Consider the following 24047-nt stretch of genomic DNA (forward strand, 5'->3'; position numbering starts at 1 on the left):
TTGTTCAATTTTTTATAGTAAAAAATACATTCATTTTTCTTTATTAGTGGTACACATCGTTACAAAAAATTTCATGTAAGTTTGGGAAGCACTGATCTAGGAGGAAAAATGTCGCCAAATTGGCGATACTTTTAAAAAAGCTTAATAACTTTTAAAATATTTAAGTTATTTGTCCGTTTTGAAGCCCAAATACTTCTTCACGGCAAAATAATATATATACAAGTAGTTTAAAATCATCGTTTTTCTTCAAGTGTAAGACACTTTCACTGTGGCTTTTTTATTTTCTTTGGCGACTTTTTCTTCAAAATAGCAGAAATTTTCTGCTCGCTATCCCCCCCCCCCCCAGAATTGTCTGATCGCTTTGCCTATAATTATCTACTTAAATTGTAGTAAGCTTTTCTCGTTTTCTGTGTTGAGTCAATTGTTTTAGGGTACATTAATGTTTTTTAAATAAAATCGATGATGCATATTTCAACTTCCAAATCACCTTACCAATTACCTACCGGATGTGCTTATCCTCCTGATATGAATTATTTTGACATATTTAATCAATTGTACAAATAGACCACACCCTTTTCCTTACCTAATCACCTCATTGGTCAAATGAATATTGAAGCAAATTAGTGTAGAGAGTTGTTTTATTCCTCGTTTATCCCATTAAGTCTGTAATGAAGCGTCTCTATTCCCACAGGTGAATGAATAAATAAACACGGAACTGTATTCTTCCTGTGATATGCGCATGCGTCGCTATGTGACGTCATAGTCTCGGGTATTTACACTTATAAAAGCTGTTGTTATAAAGACCTTATAACAAAGGAATATTTTTTTTCTCTCTCCTTTTATAGAGTTCAATGTTCGAGTGATGTCCAGATAAATCATGACAGTTTTACTTTTTATGTATTGAAAAGTAAAGAATAAATTAAGGAATTATTTCTTATAACAATGGATTCAATTAATTGTTCTAATGGAATCATGACCGTTGAATTGTTCGATTTCCTTTACATCAATTATGCAAAATGACATGCTGCTGCAACGGCTTGTTCTTAAAATAAAAGTTCTGAATCGTCCGTTAAACTAAGTAACTAAATAATATTTCTAAACATTTCTATCCTTTGGTATTAGCATAAAATTCTAACGGCCGAAAATCGGAAGCATTTATAATTACTGATTCTGCAACCTTTGGAAACTACCGATATTAAGACTCGGGAGTTCCAAATTTTCGGATTCTTTTTTACTTAAAGTTGATTTCTATTTAAAATAATATAAATCAATTAAAACATATTAATTGATTTACTTTTCAAAAATTAAAAAATTTTATGCGAAATTTTGTAAATTTGAATAATTATATAAATTTGCGCTTCAAATAATGTTAAAAAGCGATAAGAGATGTGATATTGAATTGTTATAATCTGCGTATTCATCTTTCCCTGTACCGTTAGGAAGTTTAAATTTTAATTTATTACCGTCGTTGAACAACCGACCCAAATTTGAGATAACGACTACCAATGTTTAACTCCTCAGCCTTGTAATTTTGAACCAATCCAGAAGACAAGGAATCTCCTGGATCATATACCCCCAGAGTTTTTGATTTGGTATGAGAACATGGAGGACTTTGCGACTCGATAGATTTAACGTGCATCAGTCACTATTTACTACACGGGGAGTCTTCGGCCGCCGGAGATCGAACCCACGAACTCTTGGACATGGGCCCAGTGCTCTACCAACCAGGCAAACACGGCCGAAGTATTGATTTGTTATGGGAACTTGCAGGACTTAGTGACCCCGACAGATTTCACCTGCACCAGTCACCATTTAATACAGGGGGATTCTTCGGCCGGCGGGATTCGAACTTTCGTTCTCACTTACACGAGTCCAACGTCCTACCAACAAGGCTATCCCGGCCGTAATAATAGACAAAACAAATGATTTCAAAATAAGGAAAGAGTTACCTTTGAAATCTAAGTTTTTAATTAGTACTTATCAAATACATGGATCAATCAAAAACAGCAATGGAGAACTACGCGTCCCTAAGGACGCTTTGTAATATTTTTTTTGCGTCCCCTAAACAATTTTTGGTGTATTTGACGCTGATAATAATAAAAATGGTGCATTCCACAACAACAACAACAATAATATTTTTGAAACAAATCAGTTTCAAGCACTTTTGAAGTATGGACTTTTTTGCAGTGCGTGATAAGTACAATTAGGCCTTGTTGATGTTATTTTCATTTTCAAACTTTCAACTTTCTTTTACCCTTTTTTCAAAAGAATTTTTTTAAAAATTAATAATATTTCTTCATCTCTAGTGTTTAATGTTTAAGAATTTCATTGGATTTCTAAAGATAAAAAAAAAAAAAAAAAATTTAAATATTTTTTTTATAACGGTTCATTTAAGTAGAGTCATTGGTTACCTTTTTCAAAAGAAAAAAAAAAAACCCTGACAAGCTTTAGAAGTATTGTAATGCAGTTCATTTTTATTAGAGGAAAAAAAATTCTTATTGTGATATAAGAATGCTTTTAAATAGTAACAAAAAGAGATCTTATAACCATTTACAGAAATTATCAATGAACTAGGATCATCTATCAAATACTGAAAAGAAACCGGGCAGGTATTTTTTTTTATTTATTATAATTTTTTTATTATTTAATATTATTGTAAGGCAACTGAATGTGATGCTTGTTTGAATGAGGGACAAAACGGGTTGTCAGGGGAGAACGATGTTACAAGATTAAATAGAATCATAGTTTAAATTATAGTATGGAAGCGAACCCGGAAGTCTAGCACCCCTTAATAGTGTTACGGTCTTAACGAAATAGTTATTAAAATAATTTTAATTAGTTTGGAAGTAATGATACTAGAGAGATTTTGCATAGAGTTTGTTTTACGTTCACCATGACGATAACCCTATTTTCTAATATTTTGCAACGTCGCGATTTATAACGTAAATTTTCGAAATTTATAACGAAATTTTCGCAATTTATAACGAAATGTCCTGTGATGCTCATGCATGTTTGTATTTTTAAAATTCGATTTTTCAGGATCTATTCGACCGATTTCGCTCAAATTTTGTATTTTGCCATGCATGATTTAAAATGGTGTAAAAAATTTTATACCTTACAAATAAAAATTTTTCGACTGTTATTAAATAAAATAATAAATATTTACTAAAAAAGTATTTTTTTTTATGTAATTATTTTTGATAACCGAATTTTATAATCGTGTGCAAATATTTTTCAATTAGCTTAAAAAGTTCTCGCGATATAATGAAATAAACAAAAGGTAAAATTAACATTACGGAGTTGAAAATTTGGACCGCTTTCCTAACCTAACTATTTGGGCAATATTTCCCAGATTGCGACTACCCTTATGTTATGGGGGTTAGAAATCCGAATCCTTCGAATAAATGGTATGTTTATTCAAAGGAAGTTATGATATCGTCTGTGCTAATTAATTTACATATTTGAGGTCACCCCCTCGAACCACTAAGATTGAGTCCTTAGAACGCGATGATCCGATTATCAGATCAAAAGTTAATCTGGGTGGTCCGTTTTTATTTTCACACTGTGCGTAATATGCAAGCATTGGTAGTATTGTAAATATATATTTATTTTATTCAGTACTGTTTTGTAACAGTGTAACCCTTTTTTAAGGCCCTTAGCCCCTTAACGATCGGTTAATTTTCAGGAAAACGGTCATAAAAGTGCCCATTTTTTTTATTAGTGCTATTTGATTAGTGCTGACATCTAGTTTAAAATAAACTAACTATCTGCAATTACCTTAAAAATATCCTCGTACTGCCATCTGGAGTGTAAAATGAGAAATAAAATGTTTTCCGGGCAAATGAAATAATTAGTTTTATTCTTATTGGCGCGTTACTACTGAATCCTCCAGCCCGGAAATATCACGGGAGCGAGAAATAGAGGGCGAAACTTCACCCCGTCATTTTCACGGGAGCGAGAAGGAAGTGGTTAAGTTTCATGGACGAAGGGTAGAAAAACCTTCTGCTTAAATTGTAGATTTTTTGCTGCTAAACGTTGTTGTCAGGGTGCGCTCTGCAAGAAGGTGGATCTACGTTAAACCCCATAATAATATTAATAACAACAAATTTCATAAAACATATCAGATTTTTTTAACGTTTTAGATTTGAAAATACCAATATTCGATTACCCCTCTGGTAGCTTGACCCCCACCCAGCTTCAAATAAATGGGCTGTCCGAAAAATAAACGCGGTCGGTGCCGATGCTGACCACATTGCGAACGTATTGTTGGTCATGAAATTGTGAAGCTGTAAACTCGATGACCGCTGGGTCACAACAGAAAATTGCGGAATGCATGATATGCATCATATGCATATCATAGTAATAGATTTTTAGATTCACTCCTTTTTTTAATGTCTATATATTAAAAGATTCAACTATACAATTCTACTATACAAAATATATAATACATTATACTACCTGTACTCAAGTTTTTGATAAATCGTATTATTAGAAGTATAAACTTCGAAAACGACCTAATCTATAGTATAAGATTTTAATAAGTATTAAAAAGAAAAGTTAAAGGACAAAAAATGCAAAATTAATTTTTGTGCCGGCCGCTCATCAATAAGACATATTCTATAAACTGTAATATTTCTTATACAGATGTACACTGACTATTTTCAAATCTTAACAAGAAAAAAAAGAAAAGAAAGAAAAAAAGAAGAAGAAAGAAACATGTACTCTTAATAAAAATTAAATAATATCTTTTTTATGTTTTATCTTTATTAAAATTATAAAAAATGAAGGTCATAAACTATTCATTTATTGCAGAAGAGCTCAAGGAATGATTAATATAAATAATAAAAAAAAAATTTCATATTATTTATTTAATTAATTAAATTTGTGTTGTGTCTATTATGAATAGAAGTTCCTTCATCAGTCTTGAATAAGCTTAAAGCCTATTCATTTAAAAAAAAAAAAAGCTTTACGTATGTTATTTTAAAAGAAAAGTGTTACTTACGATTTAAATTAAATAAAGAATGATTAATTAATTTTCAGAGAAATGGTATGGCTTGAATTTTCATAGAGTTATTATTAAATTACATAAACTGCGTTTAAAAATATTTAACTAAAAGAAGAAAAAAACTTTAAAAATTAAATTTTTTCATGAGATTTTTGGACCCTTAAAATGTGGAGCCCTAGAAAAGTCCCCTTTTTAGCCATACTCATGATCAGGTCCTGATTTTGAAAATAAACTATAAAAGCTATCTAGTTAGTCTGGTTTAAACCATCTGAACCGCCGTGCTCAGAAGAGAAAAATAAAAAACCAGTATTATAGATTTTTAAAATAAAACAAATGAATAGGAAGGGGGGAAAAATCTCAACTCATTAAATTTATCCTAGTAAGTTGAAAAAATCTTTTTATAGTAAAATAGAAACGAAAAACAGCCTAGTAGTTAGTTAATATGTCTACCATCAGTGCCTGCAGCCACCAGTGAGGATTGAACTCACGACCCCTGGTTTACAAGACCAGTGCTCTAACCACTGAGCTATGGTGGCTCGCTGCCGTTAGAGGAGATAAATAGAGAATTTCATATGGGATTTTAATATTTTTGTCAAGTTTGAAAATTCTCTTTCATTATTATTTATATTTTAAAGGGAGAAACAAATAATGATCCGATGAAAAGTCATTTTTAGATATTTAATTTGATTGATTGGAGAAAAAAAGAATAATCACAACTAGGACTGGGCGATATTAGAAATTATATATCGTGATATATCGTCAGTTTTGCATCGCGATATAGCGATGTATCGCGATATAGTATTTTTGAATTTCATTTACTTTAAGGCACAGAAAGTCAGATTTCTATCAAGACTTCATACGCATATTGATTTAAATCAATTTATAAATTTGAAAATATATATGTTTTGCTAAAGAAAGATATTAAATAAATTGACTAAGATGTACAAATCTTACTTAAAATATTTATTGAAAAAATGTGTGTAGATACAGAATGAAATATTTGCACTTCTTTATCGTTTATAAGGTATAAGCAGTCTTAATTTAAGTTAACCCCTAAAACACCCTTAATGAAAAAAAATATTGTTATTAAACAAAAGCTGATTTTAAAATTTCAAAATATATTTTAATTAAAATAAAAGTTAGATTGACTAAAAGCCGAAGTTTAAAATTAAAAATGTTCGAATTTTAAACTAAAAAGTAAACATAAGATTTGTAATAATTTCTTAAAATTTTCGTTCTCTGAAAGATTTCTCAGTTTAAAAATAAAAAGGGAATTTTATAAAGATATCTAGCTGAAATTATTGAAAAAAAATTTAAAAAATTAAAAAAAAGTTTGTTAAGAAATTCATTATACATTTAAAACAAAGTGTTAAAAATAGTTTTTTTTTTTAAAAAAAAGAAACTTTTTTTAACAAATTAATATTTGCTTGTACTATTATGCGTAAATAATTACAGAATTATTAAGTTCGATCGTAATGTTCAAATTCTTAATGAAGAAGTAAACACAAGTTTTGTTATATTTTCTAAAAATGATCACGCAAATAACAAAAGATTTCTTAGTTTAAAAATAAAAAAATTAATAAAAGTGAAATTTATCAATATATTTACCTAACAGCATAGGAACAAAATTTAAAAAATAAGTTCGTTAAAAAATTATTTGTATGCTTAAAACAAAGAGCTAAATAAATTTTAGAAAAAAAATGCTTCTTAAACACTATTTTTATTATTATTTCATATAAATAATTAAATTAAATTAAATAATGACCGAATTATGAACAAAAAACAAAGTAAGGCAAAGTTTCTTAATTAAATTCTTAAAAATAAAAACAAAAGAATTGTGATATTCGGTAATATATTTAGCTAATTAACTAATAATATAAAACGAAAATTAAAAAAAAATAATGATTTTACTCTCTAATAAAACGAAGTAGTAATTGATAAAAAAAAATGAATAAAATTCGCAAACTTTTCAAATTCTTTTGAACAAATAAAGTTTATTGACTTATGTCCAAAAAATAAGTTTTGTTTTAACTTTATTTCTAAAAATAAAAACAACTCAAGATTTATAAATTTAAAATCAGTAATAGAAGCCCATTAAATTATTAGAAGTTTTATCCGAAAGGTTTTTAATAAATTAAAAGAAAGTAAAAAAATAACCTAACAAATTTATTTACTTTGTAATTTAATTCCTTATGGATGCCTTAAATTAGATTTCCGATAATTTTCACATTTAAAAATATAAAAAATTTTTTGTCAGAAAATAAATAAAAAACTTACCTAATTAATGAAGAAACTTTTCTTTATAAATTCTTTTCAATAATAGATTGCGTTCAGAACAAGGTTACGACGGCGATCACGCAGTTAATGCCATTGAAAATAATCTACAAGAAACGATTTCAAATCGCGAAGGTGCGAAAACGAACATGTGATCTAACGATATAAGGTCTCAAAAGTGATTCTGATTCTACCATCAGTCAAGGCCGTCTCAACATAACGAAACAATATCGTCTTCCACAGCGCGAGTTGGCATCGGAACGTAAGAGAAAGTCCTTGCGTGTATCGCTATATCGTTATATCGTCTTCTTCACTCGACGGCTTAAATCAGATTTCTGATGCATCGCTTGGAATGAAAGTTGCTGTATCGGTTTGCCGATATAGGCGTTAAATCGATATGTCGCGATATATCGATTTATAGCCCAGTCCTAATCACAACCGAATTTTTAAAAGCGGGTGTTCAAAATGCCCGCAGCCACCAGTGAGGATTGAACTCACGACCCCTAGTTTACAAGACCAGTGCTCTAACCACTAAGCTATAGTGGCTCGCTGCCGTTAGAGGAGATAAATAGAGAATTTCATATGGGATTTTAATATTTTTGTCAAGTTTGAAAATTTTTTTCATTATTATTTATATTTTAAAGGGAGAAACAAATAATGATCAGATAAAAAGTCATTTTTAGATATTTAATTTGATTGATTGGAGAAAAAAAGAATAATCACAACCGAATTTTTAAAAGCGGGTGTTCAAAATGCCTGCAGCCACTAGTGAGGATTGAACTCACGACCCCTGGTTTACAAGACCAGTGCTCTAACCACTGAGCTATGGTGGCTCGCTGCGGTTAGAGGAGATAAATAGAGAAACTTCGTATGGGATTTTAATATTTTTGTTAAATTTTGAAAGTTCTCTTTCATTGTTATTTGTATTTTAAAGAACAACAAATTATCCAATGAAAACTAGATATTCACTTTGATTGAATATTTTTGAATATTTTTGTCAAGTTTGAAAATTCTCTTTCATTATTATTTATATTTTAAAGGGAGAAACAAAAAATGATCCGATAAAAAGTCATTTTTAGATATTTAATTTGATTGATTGGAGAAAAAAGGAATAATCACAACCGAATTTTTAGAAGCGGGTGTTCAAAATGCCTGCAGCCACCAGTGAGGATTGAACTCACGACCCCTGGTTTACAAGACCAGTGCTCTAACCACTGAGCTATGGTGGCTCGCTGCGGTTAGAGGAGATAAATAGAGAACTTCGAATAGGATTTTAATATTTTTGTTAAATTTTGAAAGTTCTCTTACATTGTTATTTGTATTTTAAAGAACAACAAATTATCTAATGAAAACTAGATATTCACTTTGATTGAATATTTTTGAATATTTTTGTCAAGTTTGAAAATTCTCTTTCATTATTATTTATATTTTAAAGGGAGAAACAAAAAATGATCCGATAAAAAGTCATTTTTAGATATTTAATTTGATTGATTGGAGAAAAAAAGAATAATCACAACCGAATTTTTAAAAGCGGGTGTTCAAAATGCCCGCAGCCACCAGTGAGGATTGAACTCACGACCCCTGGTTTACAAGACCAGTGCTCTAACCACTGAGCTATAGTGGCTCGCTGCCGTTAGAGGAGATAAATAGAGAATTTCATATGGGATTTTAATATTTTTGTCAAGTTTGAAATTTTTTTTCATTATTATTTATATTTTAAAGGGAGAAACAAATAATGATCAGATAAAAAGTCATTTTTAGATATTTAATTTGATTGATTGGTGAAAAAAAGAATAATCACAACCGAATTTTTAAAAGCGGGTGTTCAAAATGCCCGCAGCCACCAGTGAGGATTGAACTCACGACCCCTGGTTTACAAGACCAGTGCTCTAACCACTGAGCTATAGTGGCTCGCTGCCGTTAGAGGAGATAAATAGAGAATTTCATATGGGATTTTAATATTTTTGTCAAGTTTGAAATTTTTTTTCATTATTATTTATATTTTAAAGGGAGAAACAAATAATGATCAGATAAAAAGTCATTTTTAGATATTTAATTTGATTGATTGGTGAAAAAAAGAATAATCACAACCGAATTTTTAAAAGCGGGTGTTCAAAACATCAAAATGCCTGTAGCCACCAGTGAGGATTGAACTCACGACCCCTGGTTTACAAGACCAGTGCTCTAACCACTGAGCTATGGTGGCTCGCTGCGGTTAGAGGAGATAAATAGAGAAACTTCGTATGGGATTTTAATATTTTTGTTAAATTTTGAAAGTTCTCTTTCATTGTTATTTGTATTTTAAAGAACAACAAATTATCCAATGAAAACTAGATATTCACTTTGATTGAATATTTTTGAATATTTTTGTCAAGTTTGAGAATTCTCTTTCATTATTATTTATATTTTAAAGGGAGAAACAAAAAATGATCCGATAAAAAGTCATTTTTAGATATTTAATTTGATTGATTGGAGAAAAAAGGAATATTCACAACCGAATTTTTAGAAGCGGGTGTTCAAAATGCCTGCAGCCACCAGTGAGGATTGAACTCACGCCCCCTGGTTTACAAGACCAGTGCTCTAACCACTGAGCTATGGTGGCTCGCTGCCGATAGAGGAGATAAATAGAGAATTTCATATGGGATTTTAATATTTTTGTCAAGTTTGAAAATTCTCTTTCATTATTATTTATATATTATAGGGAGAAACTAATAATGATCCGATAAAAAGTCATTTTTAGATATTTAATTTGATTGATTGGAGAAAAAAAGAATAATCACAACCGAATTTTTAAAAGCGGGTGTTCAAAATGCCTGCAGCCACCAGTGAGGATTGAACTCACGACCCCTGGTTTACAAGACCAGTGCTCTAACCACTGAGCTATGGTGGCTCGCTGCTGTTAGAGGAGATAAATAGAGAATTTCATATGGGATTTTAATATTTTTGTCAAGTTTGAAGATTCTCTTTCATTATTATTTATATTTTAAAGGGGGAAACAAAAAATGATCCGATAAAAAGTCATTTTTAGATATTTAATTTGATTGATTGGAGAAAAAAGGAATAATCACAACCGAATTTTTAGAAGCGGGTGTTCAAAATACCTGCAGCCACCAGTGAGGATTGAACTCACGACCCCTGGTTTACAAGACCAGTGCTCTAACCACTGAGCTATGGTGGCTCGCTGCGGTTAGAGGAGATAAATAGAGAACTTCGAATAGGATTTTAATATTTTTGTTAAATTTTGAAAGTTCTCTTACATTGTTATTTGTATTTTAAAGAACAACAAATTATCTAATGAAAACTAGATATTCACTTTGATTGAATATTTTTGAATATTTTTGTCAAGTTTGAAAATTCTCTTTCATTATTATTTATATTTTAAAGGGAGAAACAAAAAATGATCCGATAAAAAGTCATGTTTAGATATTTAATTTGATTGATTGGAGAAAAAAGGAGTAATCACAACCGAATTTTTAGAAGCGGGTGTTCAAAATGCCTGCAGCCACCAGTGAGGATTGAACTCACGACCCCTGGTTTACAAGACCAGTGCTCTAACCACTGAGCTATGGTGGCTCGCTGAGGTTAGAGGAGATAAATAGAGAACTTCGAATAGGATTTTGATATTTTTGTTAAATTTTGAAAGATCTCTTTCATTTATATTTATATTTTAAAGAACAACAAATTATCCAATGAAAACTAGATATTCACTTTGATTTGTTATTTTACCGTTATTTCAAAAGCTTCAATTAAAATTTATAATGCTGTGTATGTTTCTCAAAGAAATTATAATTTTGTTGCTTAATTTAAAAACTATTATTTACAATATATTTAATGACATGTGTAGAAAATTATAATTTTTTTTTTTTTTTTTTTTGCAGATCTAGAACGTGTTTATAAAATGCGATCCAACTTCTTTAGTTTTTCTTTAGTTTAGTGGCAGAAAATCAATGCTTTTAATATTTGATTTCGAATCATTTTGCCCACCACCACATTTGAATTATTCAAATTAAAAAATTCTGCAATCACTTCAAATATTTTGGAGTCCAGCAATTTCTATATTGGCAGTTCTATTAATGTAATAAGCAAGGTAAAGTCCGTTAATAAATATTTTCGATGTTTTTTTTTAATTTTTTTTAGTTTTTATTCCTGATAAATTTAGGTTTAACATTTGTAATTTCTTTATTCGTTTTTATTCTCTTGATTGCGATTGTCTCAGACGATAGACGACCTGCATACTTTTTACCACATTTAATTTTTTTACTCCGATTATGTGTCATAGTTTGGCCTTGTAATAAAAAAAATTTAAACTGAAGTTAATGTATTGCGACTTCTAAAAGGAAATGACCCCAATGACCCGAAACAATGTAGAATTTTTCACTCTTCTTGCCTACTTTATTTATTTTATTCTTCTATGCCTCTTTTTTCATTCAAATTGATTAATTTAAATTCTTGAATTAAATTTTTTTCTTACGTGATATTTTAATATATTATTTTAACTTCATTGTTCCAAAATAGTATAGAAACAAATATATGTTTTGTTGTAAAATATATATAGTTTGTCTAAAGTAAGAACTCCCCTAGCCTTTCGTCTGGACACATGGCGGTGACTGTGGTAACGAGATATAACTATTTCAAGTAGGGGTGTGGGTTCATTATTTGGGACAGCTTTTGGCTCTAGTCGGCGGGAGATAGGGGATCTTTTTCTTCAGTCTATTGTGTTAGCCCTAAAGTGAGGAGAAGCTACCTCCCTAAAATGAGCTATTCTTGTTTCCATAGCAGCAGACTTTGTGGCGGGGGGGGGGACAAACCGTAGACAAACTATAATCAGATTTTCTGCCTCTACCTCCCACCACCGAAAAAAAAGAATTCAAATTATACCAAAATTTGTTAAAATATATTCTTTATTTTAGAAACTTGCAGAAGATACTAAATTATTAAACAATATTTATTAATTTTTATTAAACAATACAAATAACAATGCAAACGTTAAAGTGCAACCCAGCAGGACCTGATTAGGTTTAAAAATGGTATGGAGGGTTTTGGAAAAGTCGGCTTATATTAGTGCAGCTTTAAGTGCCATAACTATTGTAAAATTAGAGAGAAGTTTTTATTACATTTCATCATATTTTTAAGCATTTTAATGATATGGCTTTTATTTTAACATGGGTATTTAACATTTATAGCATTTTAACTTGCGTATTTTGTCAAGATAAAATGTTATAATCATTTCATGGAGTGCATAACCTTTTTGTGAGCGAAGGGGGCCATTTGCGTAGTAGATTAACCAATGAAGGGCCGCGTGACCTAGTAGTTATGAATGTTAACTGTAATTCCGGTCGTTTTTATTGGGAAAAAAAAATCATTTTTGTGATGAAAAAGTCGCAAACAAAGCAAAATCAAGTGAAAATCCGCTAAAAGAATTAGCGCAAATTAAACGTGTCAAAAAGTGCGTGATTTAAATTTTCTGATATTTTCATTTTTCAAAAAATAAATAAATAAATAAAAATATGTTAAAAAAAAATAATACATTTTTATTGCGTTCAGGTGCTTGATTGCACATCAATACTGGCGGGCTGCAGGTAGGTTGTGCACCCTTATTCTATAATATTTTACTTACAATATTATTTACGAAATCGGCCCTAAGTCTCCCCCACGTAAATTTCTCGTTGCTGAAAATTAATCAGTTAGGGTACACGGGAGTAATTTTTGTTAACAGAATTTTTTTTCAATTTAATTAAGCGTTAAAATAAAATATTAAGAATAAATTGTTAAAAATTAAATGTTAAGATAAAATTGAATAAATAAAATGTTGGGGAAAAAACTTAATCGTTTTAACCCAACGGTGCCTAAAATGGTCAGTCTGGTTCTACAGCCAAGCATCAGAGGAGTGATTTTTGTCAATAAACTACTGTAGCAAGTTTTCTTGTGTTCTTTTTTTACCATCATATTTATTCGCTTTTTCTAATAAAAGAAAAATATATGTGCAGAAAAAAAAGAATACAAAATTTGATCGTCTTTACCTAATGCTATCAAAATAGAGGAGTAATTTTTGTCAAAAGAGTTGTCAAAATCCTCTCTAGTAATAAAGTTATTTTTTCTTTTTCTACATGTTATAAAATTCCATCTTTTTACATTTTTCTAATAAGTCTAAGAATAAATAGAAGGGTTGAATAAAATACTTGATTGTATATTCTTACGGTACTTGTTTTCGGACACCATACATTTGGTTTTAAATCTTTCCCTCCAATTTCGCTCAAGTTACTTTTTTAAGTTTTATCTAACGAAACGTGTAATATTTGTTTGAAAATATTAGTTTTACTTTGCTTTTTGTCTTAATTAACGAAATAAAGTAGGTAATTCATATTTCTATAATGGATTAATATTGAATTTAAATTTAGCTTCTTAATCATTGCACGATCTGTTATGCCTGGTCTTTTTTAAGGATGACATCAACTGTCGGGGGGTTTGAGTGAAAAATGAACATCATTTCATTTTTTTCTTTTTCTTTCTCTTTTTAAGATTGAAGAAAACCACAGACATTTTTTTCCCCAGATACACTTTACAGTGTAAGTGAAATATTATCTGCTGGTGAAAGACTTAAGAAGACCTCTTTTTTACTTTTTCTCCCCTGTGTGATTTTTTTTCTTCTTCATTTTTGTTTAACTGTGTCTGTGTGCTTACTTTTCATTCTTTTTCTAGAACAGTGCATCTCCCGTATTCCTTGCATTTTTTGTGTTGCTTGCTTTACTCGCAATGAGTTATACAGAACTTACTTTCCGAAAAATAAATGGTGTATTTTTGACGCCAAATGAAAATGTAAAAATATAAATATATATTTTTTTATTTCGTTCATTCATTTGCGGAAACGGAAAAGCTGAATTGTTGTTTTATAAATCTCGAATAATAATTCCAACTACAGCAAAAAATGACAAAAACAACGGAAACTGCACACCGCTTCTGCTTGGTAGGTAATATTTGCTAATCGTTCAGGAAATATTCGAAAAGAATTCAATTTTGGCAGTTGATATTTGTTGTGTTTGATGCGAGTTGATATTTTTAATTAAAAAATTTATATATACGTTGAATGTTTTCAAATCTTATAATAATTACAAACCTTTGTTAGAATGATCCTGCAAAACTGCAATATTAGACATTTTATTGATTTTTGAAAATTTACTTATAAAGTAATTTATAAAAAGTCTAATTTTACAAATACCATTTTATGAAATAAATGTTTATGTGTATATTAATACATTCTAAAGTAAGATTATTCTTTCCAGGGATTTTAGGAAAGAGTTTAACCTTATGCTAGTTCCTAGCATTACCCCTACCCATATCTTCTAGCTAGAAAATTAACATATACCATTGGTACCCACGCTAAAAGTACAAATTATATTCTATTATATTCGCGGTTTTGACATGCGGTCAATGATATCTAAACATACTTTTAAAAAAACAAGTAAAAATTAGGAAAAAAAATACATCGAGGGTTAGTAATGAAAATTAAAATTAAAAATAAATAATAAGATTAAGAAAATAAGAATAAAAATAAAAATTAAAAAATACATAAAGTGTTAAAAGAATTTTTCATATTACATTTAATCACCAGTGTATTTGGAAAATTCAGAGATACCAATTCAAGGTTTTAAAAGATTTTGACACGAAATTATTATTATTTTTTAAATTAACGATACAGGTTTAAAATAATGTATCTTAAGATTTAAGTAAAAATAAAAGATTTAAATAATTTTTAAGCTTTGAAAGTTAATGTAATTAATTTTTCAAGGGAAAAAAATGAATATCTGCTGTAATTATAATTTTATTAAATTAGACAAAATAGTATAAAACTTTAAAATTATTATTATTTTTTTAATTTTTGCATGTATCTTTTACTTTTTTTTGAAAGACAAATTGATATTGTTTTAATTTCATTAAGGAACAATAAAAGTGTTATCAATTATTACAAAATCTTAATTGATTATAGCCCAATAAAGTCAAAAATGTTTATTTTTCTCAAACAAGGTTGTTCACCCTTACGCTAAATGTTAATATTTCATGAAAAACTTATTATTTTTGTTTCAATAAAACAAAATTTGGACTTTTGTATGTTAAATAACCTTGTAAAGCCTAAAAATTAATATGACTTTGAAACTCAGAAGTTGATAACTATACTGCATCCTGCAGACAGTATAATCGAATGAAAAAGGAAGTATATTCGCGCATCTCGCCAATTATTGGCGACCTTCCAACCAGTCAAGGAAGATGAAAGCGGATGGAAAAAAGTAGCAGCTCTAGCACTGCGAGGTAAATCCAAAAAAACTTTTCGTTTAGTAGTCGTTCACGTTGTTAGCGTTCACTGCTTCTTTGTGTATATGAGTTCAGAAACAATATTTCATCACTTGCAAATTCCACAATTCCACCGACAAACTTTATGAATCCCATGAAATTTTTGCCATCTTTGGATCAAAACATTCTACATTATGTAATCAGTTTAATAATGAATGCTCACCTTCTAAATAACGCTTTGTTTATATAAATGACACCTGAAGCATGATCCGTTGTGAATTGGATATTGGAAACTAGTTTTTGTCGGTGAATTCAGTATTATAGCGATTTCTTTTGGATTACTTCAATATAGATTTGCTTTCAGTTTGTTTAACAGTGTTTATACTTTCGTGTTCAATTTTTCAATGTCTAATCGTGTGGATTACTGAATCGTCTGCTTTTGGGAGTGTTTGTCGGGTTGCATCAAGTTATAAACAAAAACATGAACGGCAGACCTAGACTTAGAAGAGCCGGCACCTTGCGGCGATCACATTTTTATAACAGTAAGTTATTTTTTGTTTTTAATCGTTTTAAATTGCATTTTGCATATAGATTTTTGTTGTCAAGCTACTGTGGTTGTTGTGTTTAGAACTTATTTTTAGTGGTGTATTTGGTTATACTTAATTTTATTATTTACATATTACTAATGGCAGGGCCGGATTAAGACCTCTTGAGGCCCTAAGCACTGAAAATATTTTGGTGCCCTCCCCCCTCTAACAATAAAAAATATATCTAGTACTAAGTCACGTGTTAGTTCAAAATATAAAATCAATTTTTTTTTGTAAAAAAGAAATATTTATTCAAACTAAATCAAAAAAATTTTTTTAAATAATATAATCAATTGAAAATTTTTCAATTATTATTCAAAAAATAACTTATGTTTGTGTGTATGTGCAAAAATGCAAACACTTTGAATAACTTATGATCGAAAGTTTGAACTTTTATTTACTAAGACTCAAAATACTTTAAATTAGAAAAACAGACACGTACTTTTTCTAAAAAAAGCATACCTTTTTTTTTTAATTGATTCGAATTCTTGACTCTCAAAATAAATGACTTTTTTTATTTTACGCATTGTATATAATAACACATAACTTTTACAAATAATAATGCTTTTCATTATTCCGTTTTCCTTATTAAAGCTAATATATTAATAATGATAGGAAGAGAAATGAAGGGAAAAAATAGTGATGAGTAATTTTATAAATGCAACAATTATCTTAAATGATCCCATAAAATCTAGATTAAAAATCAGAAATGAACTTATTTCATAATAACAACTCACTCTAGGTTGCATCTGTGGAAAACAGAACTAATTATCTAATAGAATTATTGCTATTTTGTTTAATATTTTGGACATTCTCGTAGTTAGTTGACCTGTCAAAGGTGCAGAAGAGCTTAAGAGCAATAAATAACTATCAATTAAATCTTAATTTGACTAGTAAAAAAATGACCTTTTAGAAAAAATGATAGAAATCACTTAAAACTACTGCATTAAACCTATACTTAAAACTCTCATAAGTGATAGCAGTAACTTTGGTCTGAAAAAGCTGTTACAGTAAATAAAAACTCTGTCCTCAATAAGTAAATAAATGCATAAACAAAATACTTTAAATAACTATAAATTCAATGATCAGATTTTCATTTACAAATTCGGAACGTTCGTGTTTTTACAATACAAAACAAAAACATAAGTATAGCAACAATGAATATAATATAAAAACTAAACTTAGATAATAATCAGTAGAAAATAACAAACCATCATTTTTAATTTATTCACTTTTTTTTGTGTTACGATATTTTTTATTCCTATATGCATACATGTACATAATACCACATTAGTTTTATAGAAAATAATTTTAGGTTTGGAAAAATATAATCCTTAGAAACATAAACAGAAGTATTGTATGTAACTTTATTAAACCAACATTTATCTTAAACCTACTAAAATCTATTTTGCCTACTAAAATTTTATGTACTAAATATTTTACATATTCTTTACAACATTTAAAGACAAATTCGTAAAATAAATTGAAGTAAAATTTGTGTATTGTTACCTAAAATTTTTATTTTAAATCGAATAACTATTTTAATTATAACGTCATAGAATGAAATTTATTTCGATAAGATCAATCATTTAAAAAATTTAATTACTTCTCAAAACTTATAATACGGCATCATCCCCTCTTAAAAAATACGTCACATTGTATTTTTAACAAAATTTTGAAATTTGTTTTTATTACTTTTGAGTATTATTGTGTAATAGAATGCTTAAAATGTAAAAAAAAAAATTATATAATTTTTAATAATTGTAATTTTATTTCTGCATTTAAGTTTAATTAACTTTTTATTATTAAAATATACTAATTCTTTAGGAAAATTAAACTCTTCACTTATATTGATTTAGACACAATCAATATAGATCGATAAATAATAATTATTGATAAAATTATTTGAAGGGTTTAGCTACTACCTGAAGCAACATCAGTTTTACACTATTACAGCATGCTTTCAAAAGCAATAGTTTAGAATAATGTTTTAATAGAATAATCTTTTTCTGTGCATTCATGTAGGATTCAGTGCACTCACGTTCTGTGCATTCACGTATACACGGGGGTGTGTAAATACGAGAAATTAGTTACTGATTGTAGCATAAATAATGTTATTGGTTAAAAATTATGTCAATCAAGAAACTTTTCTTTTCCTAGACCTCCCACTTACTTCAATCTTATAAGTCACCATTTATTTGTATCTCTACCCTCCTCCCCCCCCCCTCGAAAGGAAGACAATTTGAATTTTCTGAGATATGCACCCTTTTTTCTTTTGAAAAAAAAAAAAGAAGGGGGAATGAGTCCCCTATAGGATGCTTAAAGATGTCTGAGATGAAAGGATGTTCTCTGTCTGTAGTAAATCAATTGGTTACGCTTGTCTTATCCTTAAAGTGTTTCTTCTCGGAAAATTTAGCTTTGTATTTTAACACATATGTTGGTGACAATCACGGTGGTCCTTTTCAGGAACCTTCGAATTCATGGAATCGAATGCTGGCAATATACAGCTTTTGTTGTTTTACGTCGGGATTGTTTGTTATAGGCAGAAAGCAAGATCAGGTTAAATTGAACCACGTTTCCCAGAAGTCTATTACTTATAATAAAATAACAGGGAACAACAATATTTTTCCCACTCGTTTATGCAGAATGACCAATTTTTATTTTAAGAAAAAGTTAAATGGATAATGGAAATACCTTAACTAATTATTTATTTATTTCAATCTGATTTACACACGAGCTACAAGTAAAAATTAAGCACAACTATTAAATTTTATTTTAGTGACGGAAATAATATTATTATATTCAAAATATTTACATGTTCAAATTATCATAATAATAAAAGTTGATGAAATTACACACATATATTGTATATATATATAATCATTATCATTGAGGATTTTCCTTATTAGTTATTAAACATATTTTAAAATTCAATTAATAAAAATATCTTTCTTAAATTTGCTATTTATTTTTAATTTGAAATTTTCAAAACTTTTCTTATTTCTTAATTATAATTTTTACAAATTTCGTTATAAGATGCACAAAATATAGTTTACTTGCACTAAACAAAATTCAATGATTAAAAATTTTATTTTATTGCTACTTATTTCTTACATTTGCTTTCAAAATTAAATTAGTTTTAATGGGTACTCTTCTTAACGTATTTTTCAATGTCAACGAACATCCGGTTCACATTGAGAATTTACACATCTTTTGTGCTCAACTTTTATAACATTTGTATTTATACAAGACTCTAAGGACTAAGGGACCTATAATTCTTTCCTTATTCAAAAACTAGCTGCTTACATTTATATTACGTAGTATATATTTTAAATCTTAAAATCTAATTTCGTTCTTCGATATATATTGATAAAAAAAATCATAAGTGATGCGAAGTGTGCGGTCATATTCTTCCTAAATTTAACCCCTACTCCACAAAGAAATTTCGAAAAATGATACTTAAGCACAGCTCCTTTTTCTTAATTTAGTGAATAAAAAAAATTATTTGACGTAAATTTTTGAAATAAATTTTTGCAACACAACCTTTACGTAATTTGATGACTTCTTTTCCAGTTGCAATGAGAATATAATTAAAAATATAGTATAAGCAAATATTTTATGTAGTATAAATAAAAACATGCACAGAAACTGCAAACATGCACAACATAGATTTTTTTTTCACATCAAAAATCAAATTTTTTACATCAACAAACCTATTGCATCAAAATTTTTTAAATCAAATTTTTTTTCATAAAAATATCAAATTTCCGGAGTATTAACTTGCTACAACTGCGAAAAATATTCTGTAAACATGAATCGTAGCAGTATGTTGTTGTGGAATCATTGTAATGGATAAATAAATAGAGTTTTTATCGCATAGAAATTCCCTACCTAATTTCATTATAAGACCGAAAATTTTTGATACAAAACATCTTTTGTTTTTTTTCTCCCTTTTATTATGTGAAATTTCGTACTTAGAAATGGTTGTTATCTACTCTTAAAATGGAAGCTCAAAATAATAAATTTATTATCAATGTTTCAAAAAAAAATAATAATTACTGCGAACATTTAGTTAGGCTTTGTGGTGCCCCCCTATCCTCTGGTGCCCTAAGCACGTGCTTAGTGTGCTTAATGGTTAATCCGGCCCTGACTAATGGCTAACATCATTTTAATTGGTAAGTTTTGAAAATTGGCTGTAAGATATATTAAAATTTGTAGCTATGGCTTAATCAATAGCAATAATTTGAATATTAGTAATTTATGATTTAGAAAACATTTTAATTAAATTCTTAACATAAATTTTGATAAAGAATATTATTTTTTGTCGCTGGAAATATTAAAACGTGTTCTTTATGTGTGTGTTTTTTTTTAATAAAACTTATTATTTCTTTCTGCTCTAGAGAATAACTTTCATAAGTAAAAAATATTCTATTAGGAAACATTAGTTTTATATTAAAAACTGCTTTTTATCTCATTGAATTTAAATTTCTGTAAAATTTGCAGAATTCTTAGCCATTCCTTAATTTGTATTTTTTAACTAATTGATTTCTACTTGGTAAGTTTAAAACACAAATTTTTTTTTGTTGAAAACTCATAAATTTAGAAAAAAAAAATTATTTTAGTATTTAAGTGTGTCATCACGGAGAGGGGATATATTTATTTTATGATAGTCGGCATATATTAGTGTATTTATTACTATAATATTAAATGCATTATATATTTATTATTATTCTAAAATATATTTTAATTGAAAACTGCTTTTTATCTCCTTGGATTTAAATTTCTATAAAATTTGTTGAAATTTTAATCATTTCTTAATTTCTATCTTTTATTAAAATGATTTTTAAATTTTTAGACATTTAAAATACAAAATTTTTTTGAAAGCTCATAAATTATTAAATTTTTTTAATTATTTTAGTATTGTGTGTCATCGCAGAGAGGGTATTTATTCATTTTATGAGAGGGCATATATTAGTGTATTTAATACTATATTAAATACATAATATATTTATTATTATTCTAATATATATTTACATTGAAAACTGCTTTATTTCCTTGAATTTAAATTTCTGTAAAATTTGCCGAATTTTTAGTCATTTCATAATTTTTATCTTTTGACAAAATGGTTTAAAAAAAATTTAACACAACTTTTTTTGAAATCTTATAAATTATGTTTAAAAAAAAAATTAAATATCATTTTAACATTTATACATGTCATTGGAAGAGGAGAATCATTCATTTTACTGGATGCATACATTAGTGTATTTTTACTATTATATTCTGTATATGTTTTTCAAATCCTACAAAATTTCAATTTCTCTTAAAATTTTGCATGCGACTGGAGAAAAATTTTGCCTAATTTTTTAAAAATATTTAAGTTCTGTTTAGTTTGAGTCAGTTCTGTAAAAGGATTTTTATTTTTTTTTAATCAATGGTATTTGTCTTAGTAATGATAAATTTTCTCCTTATTTTAAATCTAGTGATAACTTAAGTTTAATAATTTCTAAGTTATTAAATTCTTTTTGATGAACCGGATTACACAAAATGTTATGATGAGCTATTAAATTTAATTTTAAATTATGTGACTATTTAATATTTTTTTATAAAATATTGTTCAAAGAAAGTATCTTATGTGTATATAAATCTTATTGTAAGAAATCCTGCAATTTAAGAGTACTATAAAGATAATAAATAGATAAATAAATGAATCAAGAAAAATATTAATAATTAATAACTATTAATAATTGCATTTTTTAAAAATTAGATTATAATTCATTACAAGTTTTGAAAAAATTTAAATAATTTTTTTAATTTAATTTTGTGCAATGCAATGCAATTTTAATCCCTCTTGTAACCCATTATATGAATTGGTCATATATTCTAACAAGAATCTTAACATTTTGGTATCACTTTAGATAACTCAGTATCTGTGTTTTAGTATTAATAATTATTTAACAATTTAATTCAAAAATTCACAGATTTATTCTTTTGTTTAAAATCTATAGACATATGAGATCACTTGATCATCAACAATCACTCCTTAGTCAGTAAGAGTACTTTTTCTTTCTCAATTTTTTAGAGGGATAATTTTTTTTCTTCCTTTCACAGAATTAGAGCTATCACGTGATCACTTACTATCACGTGACTACAGATCACATGGTGTACGGATGACTGGTTGGCAAATTTCAATTTCTTTAAAAATGAAAAAAAGTTGAAAGAATAAGACTTTTTTTAAATTGAAATTCGGTTATTTTTTTAAAATCAAATTTATAATTTATTTGTTACACTATTTGGGCACCAAATAATAATTTACAAATGTCAATTAATCTTCAGTATCAATAAAATCAGGATTTAAAAACTAACAACCTTAAGAATAGATTTATAAATGATACTTAATCAAAAATACAATCAACTTGAATCAATGAATCTAGAAAGAAATGCGCTGATTAAATTAATATATATAAATTAATAATTTTTTTTAATGGGAATATTTCTGTATTGCGATCTGTCACGCCAAATACAATCGCCAAGGCGCTTAATGGATTTTTAAACTTGCAATTTAAAATAATATTATATATAAATAAATAAAACATATAGAGGTCTGAGGGTGGCTACGAGTTCACCCAACACTTCAAGTTAGTCCCCTTCTGTGATTCTTTTTAAATAAGTTTTTCGCTGCCGCTGACCGGAAGTTGCGAAGTCTTGACATTTATTATTATGTCGCAGGTTACAACATGGAAATCTTCCCAAAAAATAGGTAATTTAAATCATGTCAACACTGTGCTCGCAAATTTAATAATAAAAATTAATAATAATATAAGTAGACTGCTGTCGCAATGATAAAAACCACTTGTCTGAATAATCCCCTCAGCACGTGACGGTAAAGGAGGAACAGTAAGCAATGTTGGCTACTTATCCCTATATTTGGCGATAATAATATTTAGAAAAACAAATTTTCTCGATGTCATAAAATGCTTTTTTTAGATGGTACCTGAATTTCGCATTTTCCTCATCGAGGCGAAATTTAAGACAAACTTTGACTATTATTGACGAAATTACTTTTAAAAAAAAATGATAAATGGAATGAATATTTCCAACATTGATTATTCAGCTTTCTTTCGTATATTTTATCACTAGCATAGAGCATAGTTAGACATAAATTAGAATATTTTGCGCAAACTTTAACAACTTCTAATAAATATTTCACAACTTAAAAATTAAATATAACTTTGAAGCGCGTGTTATAATGGCAAATAAATATATTTAAATTTTAATTTGCTTCTTTGAACTCTGCCACAATTTTCTCACTGAGAAATTCTTTTTCACACAACAAAAAAAGGTACTTAAATTTACATTCATCCTAAAACTTAACTTTCACTATTATATCAAAAAGCAAGATTTGTTACTAATACGGTATCAAACTAATGTGATAGCTGTTGCTAGAATTTTTAAATTACTTTTTATTCTTCTTATTTACTTGTATAACTCCCGTGTTGGAAATGGTGCCTGGTGCACGTTAAATCTGTCAGGTCACATAGTCCTACATGTTCCCATAGTTAATTATAACTCTGGGAGTACTGAATTAGAGATTGGTATCTGGTTCAGGTCAAAATTAGGTTTGTGGATGAATGAATGAATGCATGAACGGGTCCGCCCTATAAATTGTTGTATGGGTGTGGTAGAATTCAAATTCTTGACCATAGATGGTGCCACTGTATACTAAGAACAACAGCACCCCTTGTCTTAATGGCCTAGGACAACAACAACAACTTATATAAAAAAGAAATTTCCTTCTTTTTTGGTTTATTTACAAATTTATAAGTACCGAGCAAATTTATAAGTTATAAGTTTACTACAAACTCTGAATCTATTGCATGAATAGAACTTTCAGAATG

General features: G+C 28.2%; 1 protein-coding gene and 11 non-coding genes across 16 annotated transcripts in view; 1 reads left to right on the forward strand and 11 right to left on the reverse strand.

The window, feature by feature from the left end:
• The window catches only part of LOC107448763 (SLIT-ROBO Rho GTPase-activating protein 1), a 231283-nt gene that overhangs the window by 81286 nt on the left and 125950 nt on the right, over positions 1–24047 (forward strand). The window contains exon 1 of one of the 5 annotated variants that reach the window (XM_071187095.2): positions 15533–16107. The exons of 3 other annotated variants lie outside the window; for them this stretch is intronic. In XM_071187095.2, the coding sequence (XP_071043196.2) occupies positions 16047–16107 (61 nt within the window). In that variant the 5' untranslated portion in view covers positions 15533–16046. Of the gene's footprint in view, positions 1–15532; positions 16108–24047 lie in introns of those variants that run through there. One more of the 5 variants, XM_087151254.1, reaches the window with a different exon arrangement.
• On the reverse strand, positions 5469–5541 carry TRNAT-UGU (transfer RNA threonine (anticodon UGU)). The gene has a single exon. It is a non-coding gene; the product is annotated as a tRNA-Thr (tRNA).
• TRNAT-UGU (transfer RNA threonine (anticodon UGU)) lies at positions 7753–7825 on the reverse strand. Its single transcript has one exon. It is a non-coding gene; the product is annotated as a tRNA-Thr (tRNA).
• TRNAT-UGU (transfer RNA threonine (anticodon UGU)) lies at positions 8040–8112 on the reverse strand. Its single transcript has one exon. It is a non-coding gene; the product is annotated as a tRNA-Thr (tRNA).
• On the reverse strand, positions 8436–8508 carry TRNAT-UGU (transfer RNA threonine (anticodon UGU)). The gene has a single exon. It is a non-coding gene; the product is annotated as a tRNA-Thr (tRNA).
• TRNAT-UGU (transfer RNA threonine (anticodon UGU)) lies at positions 8831–8903 on the reverse strand. The gene has a single exon. It is a non-coding gene; the product is annotated as a tRNA-Thr (tRNA).
• Positions 9118–9190, reverse strand: TRNAT-UGU (transfer RNA threonine (anticodon UGU)). The gene has a single exon. It is a non-coding gene; the product is annotated as a tRNA-Thr (tRNA).
• Positions 9413–9485, reverse strand: TRNAT-UGU (transfer RNA threonine (anticodon UGU)). Its single transcript has one exon. It is a non-coding gene; the product is annotated as a tRNA-Thr (tRNA).
• Positions 9809–9881, reverse strand: TRNAT-UGU (transfer RNA threonine (anticodon UGU)). The gene has a single exon. It is a non-coding gene; the product is annotated as a tRNA-Thr (tRNA).
• On the reverse strand, positions 10097–10169 carry TRNAT-UGU (transfer RNA threonine (anticodon UGU)). Its single transcript has one exon. It is a non-coding gene; the product is annotated as a tRNA-Thr (tRNA).
• TRNAT-UGU (transfer RNA threonine (anticodon UGU)) lies at positions 10385–10457 on the reverse strand. Its single transcript has one exon. It is a non-coding gene; the product is annotated as a tRNA-Thr (tRNA).
• TRNAT-UGU (transfer RNA threonine (anticodon UGU)) lies at positions 10780–10852 on the reverse strand. Its single transcript has one exon. It is a non-coding gene; the product is annotated as a tRNA-Thr (tRNA).

Source organism: Parasteatoda tepidariorum, chromosome 9, assembly GCF_982258835.1.
Source record: "Parasteatoda tepidariorum strain Cologne lab strain chromosome 9, Ptep-v5.0, whole genome shotgun sequence".
In the NCBI taxonomy this organism is placed as follows: domain Eukaryota; kingdom Metazoa; phylum Arthropoda; class Arachnida; order Araneae; family Theridiidae; genus Parasteatoda; species Parasteatoda tepidariorum.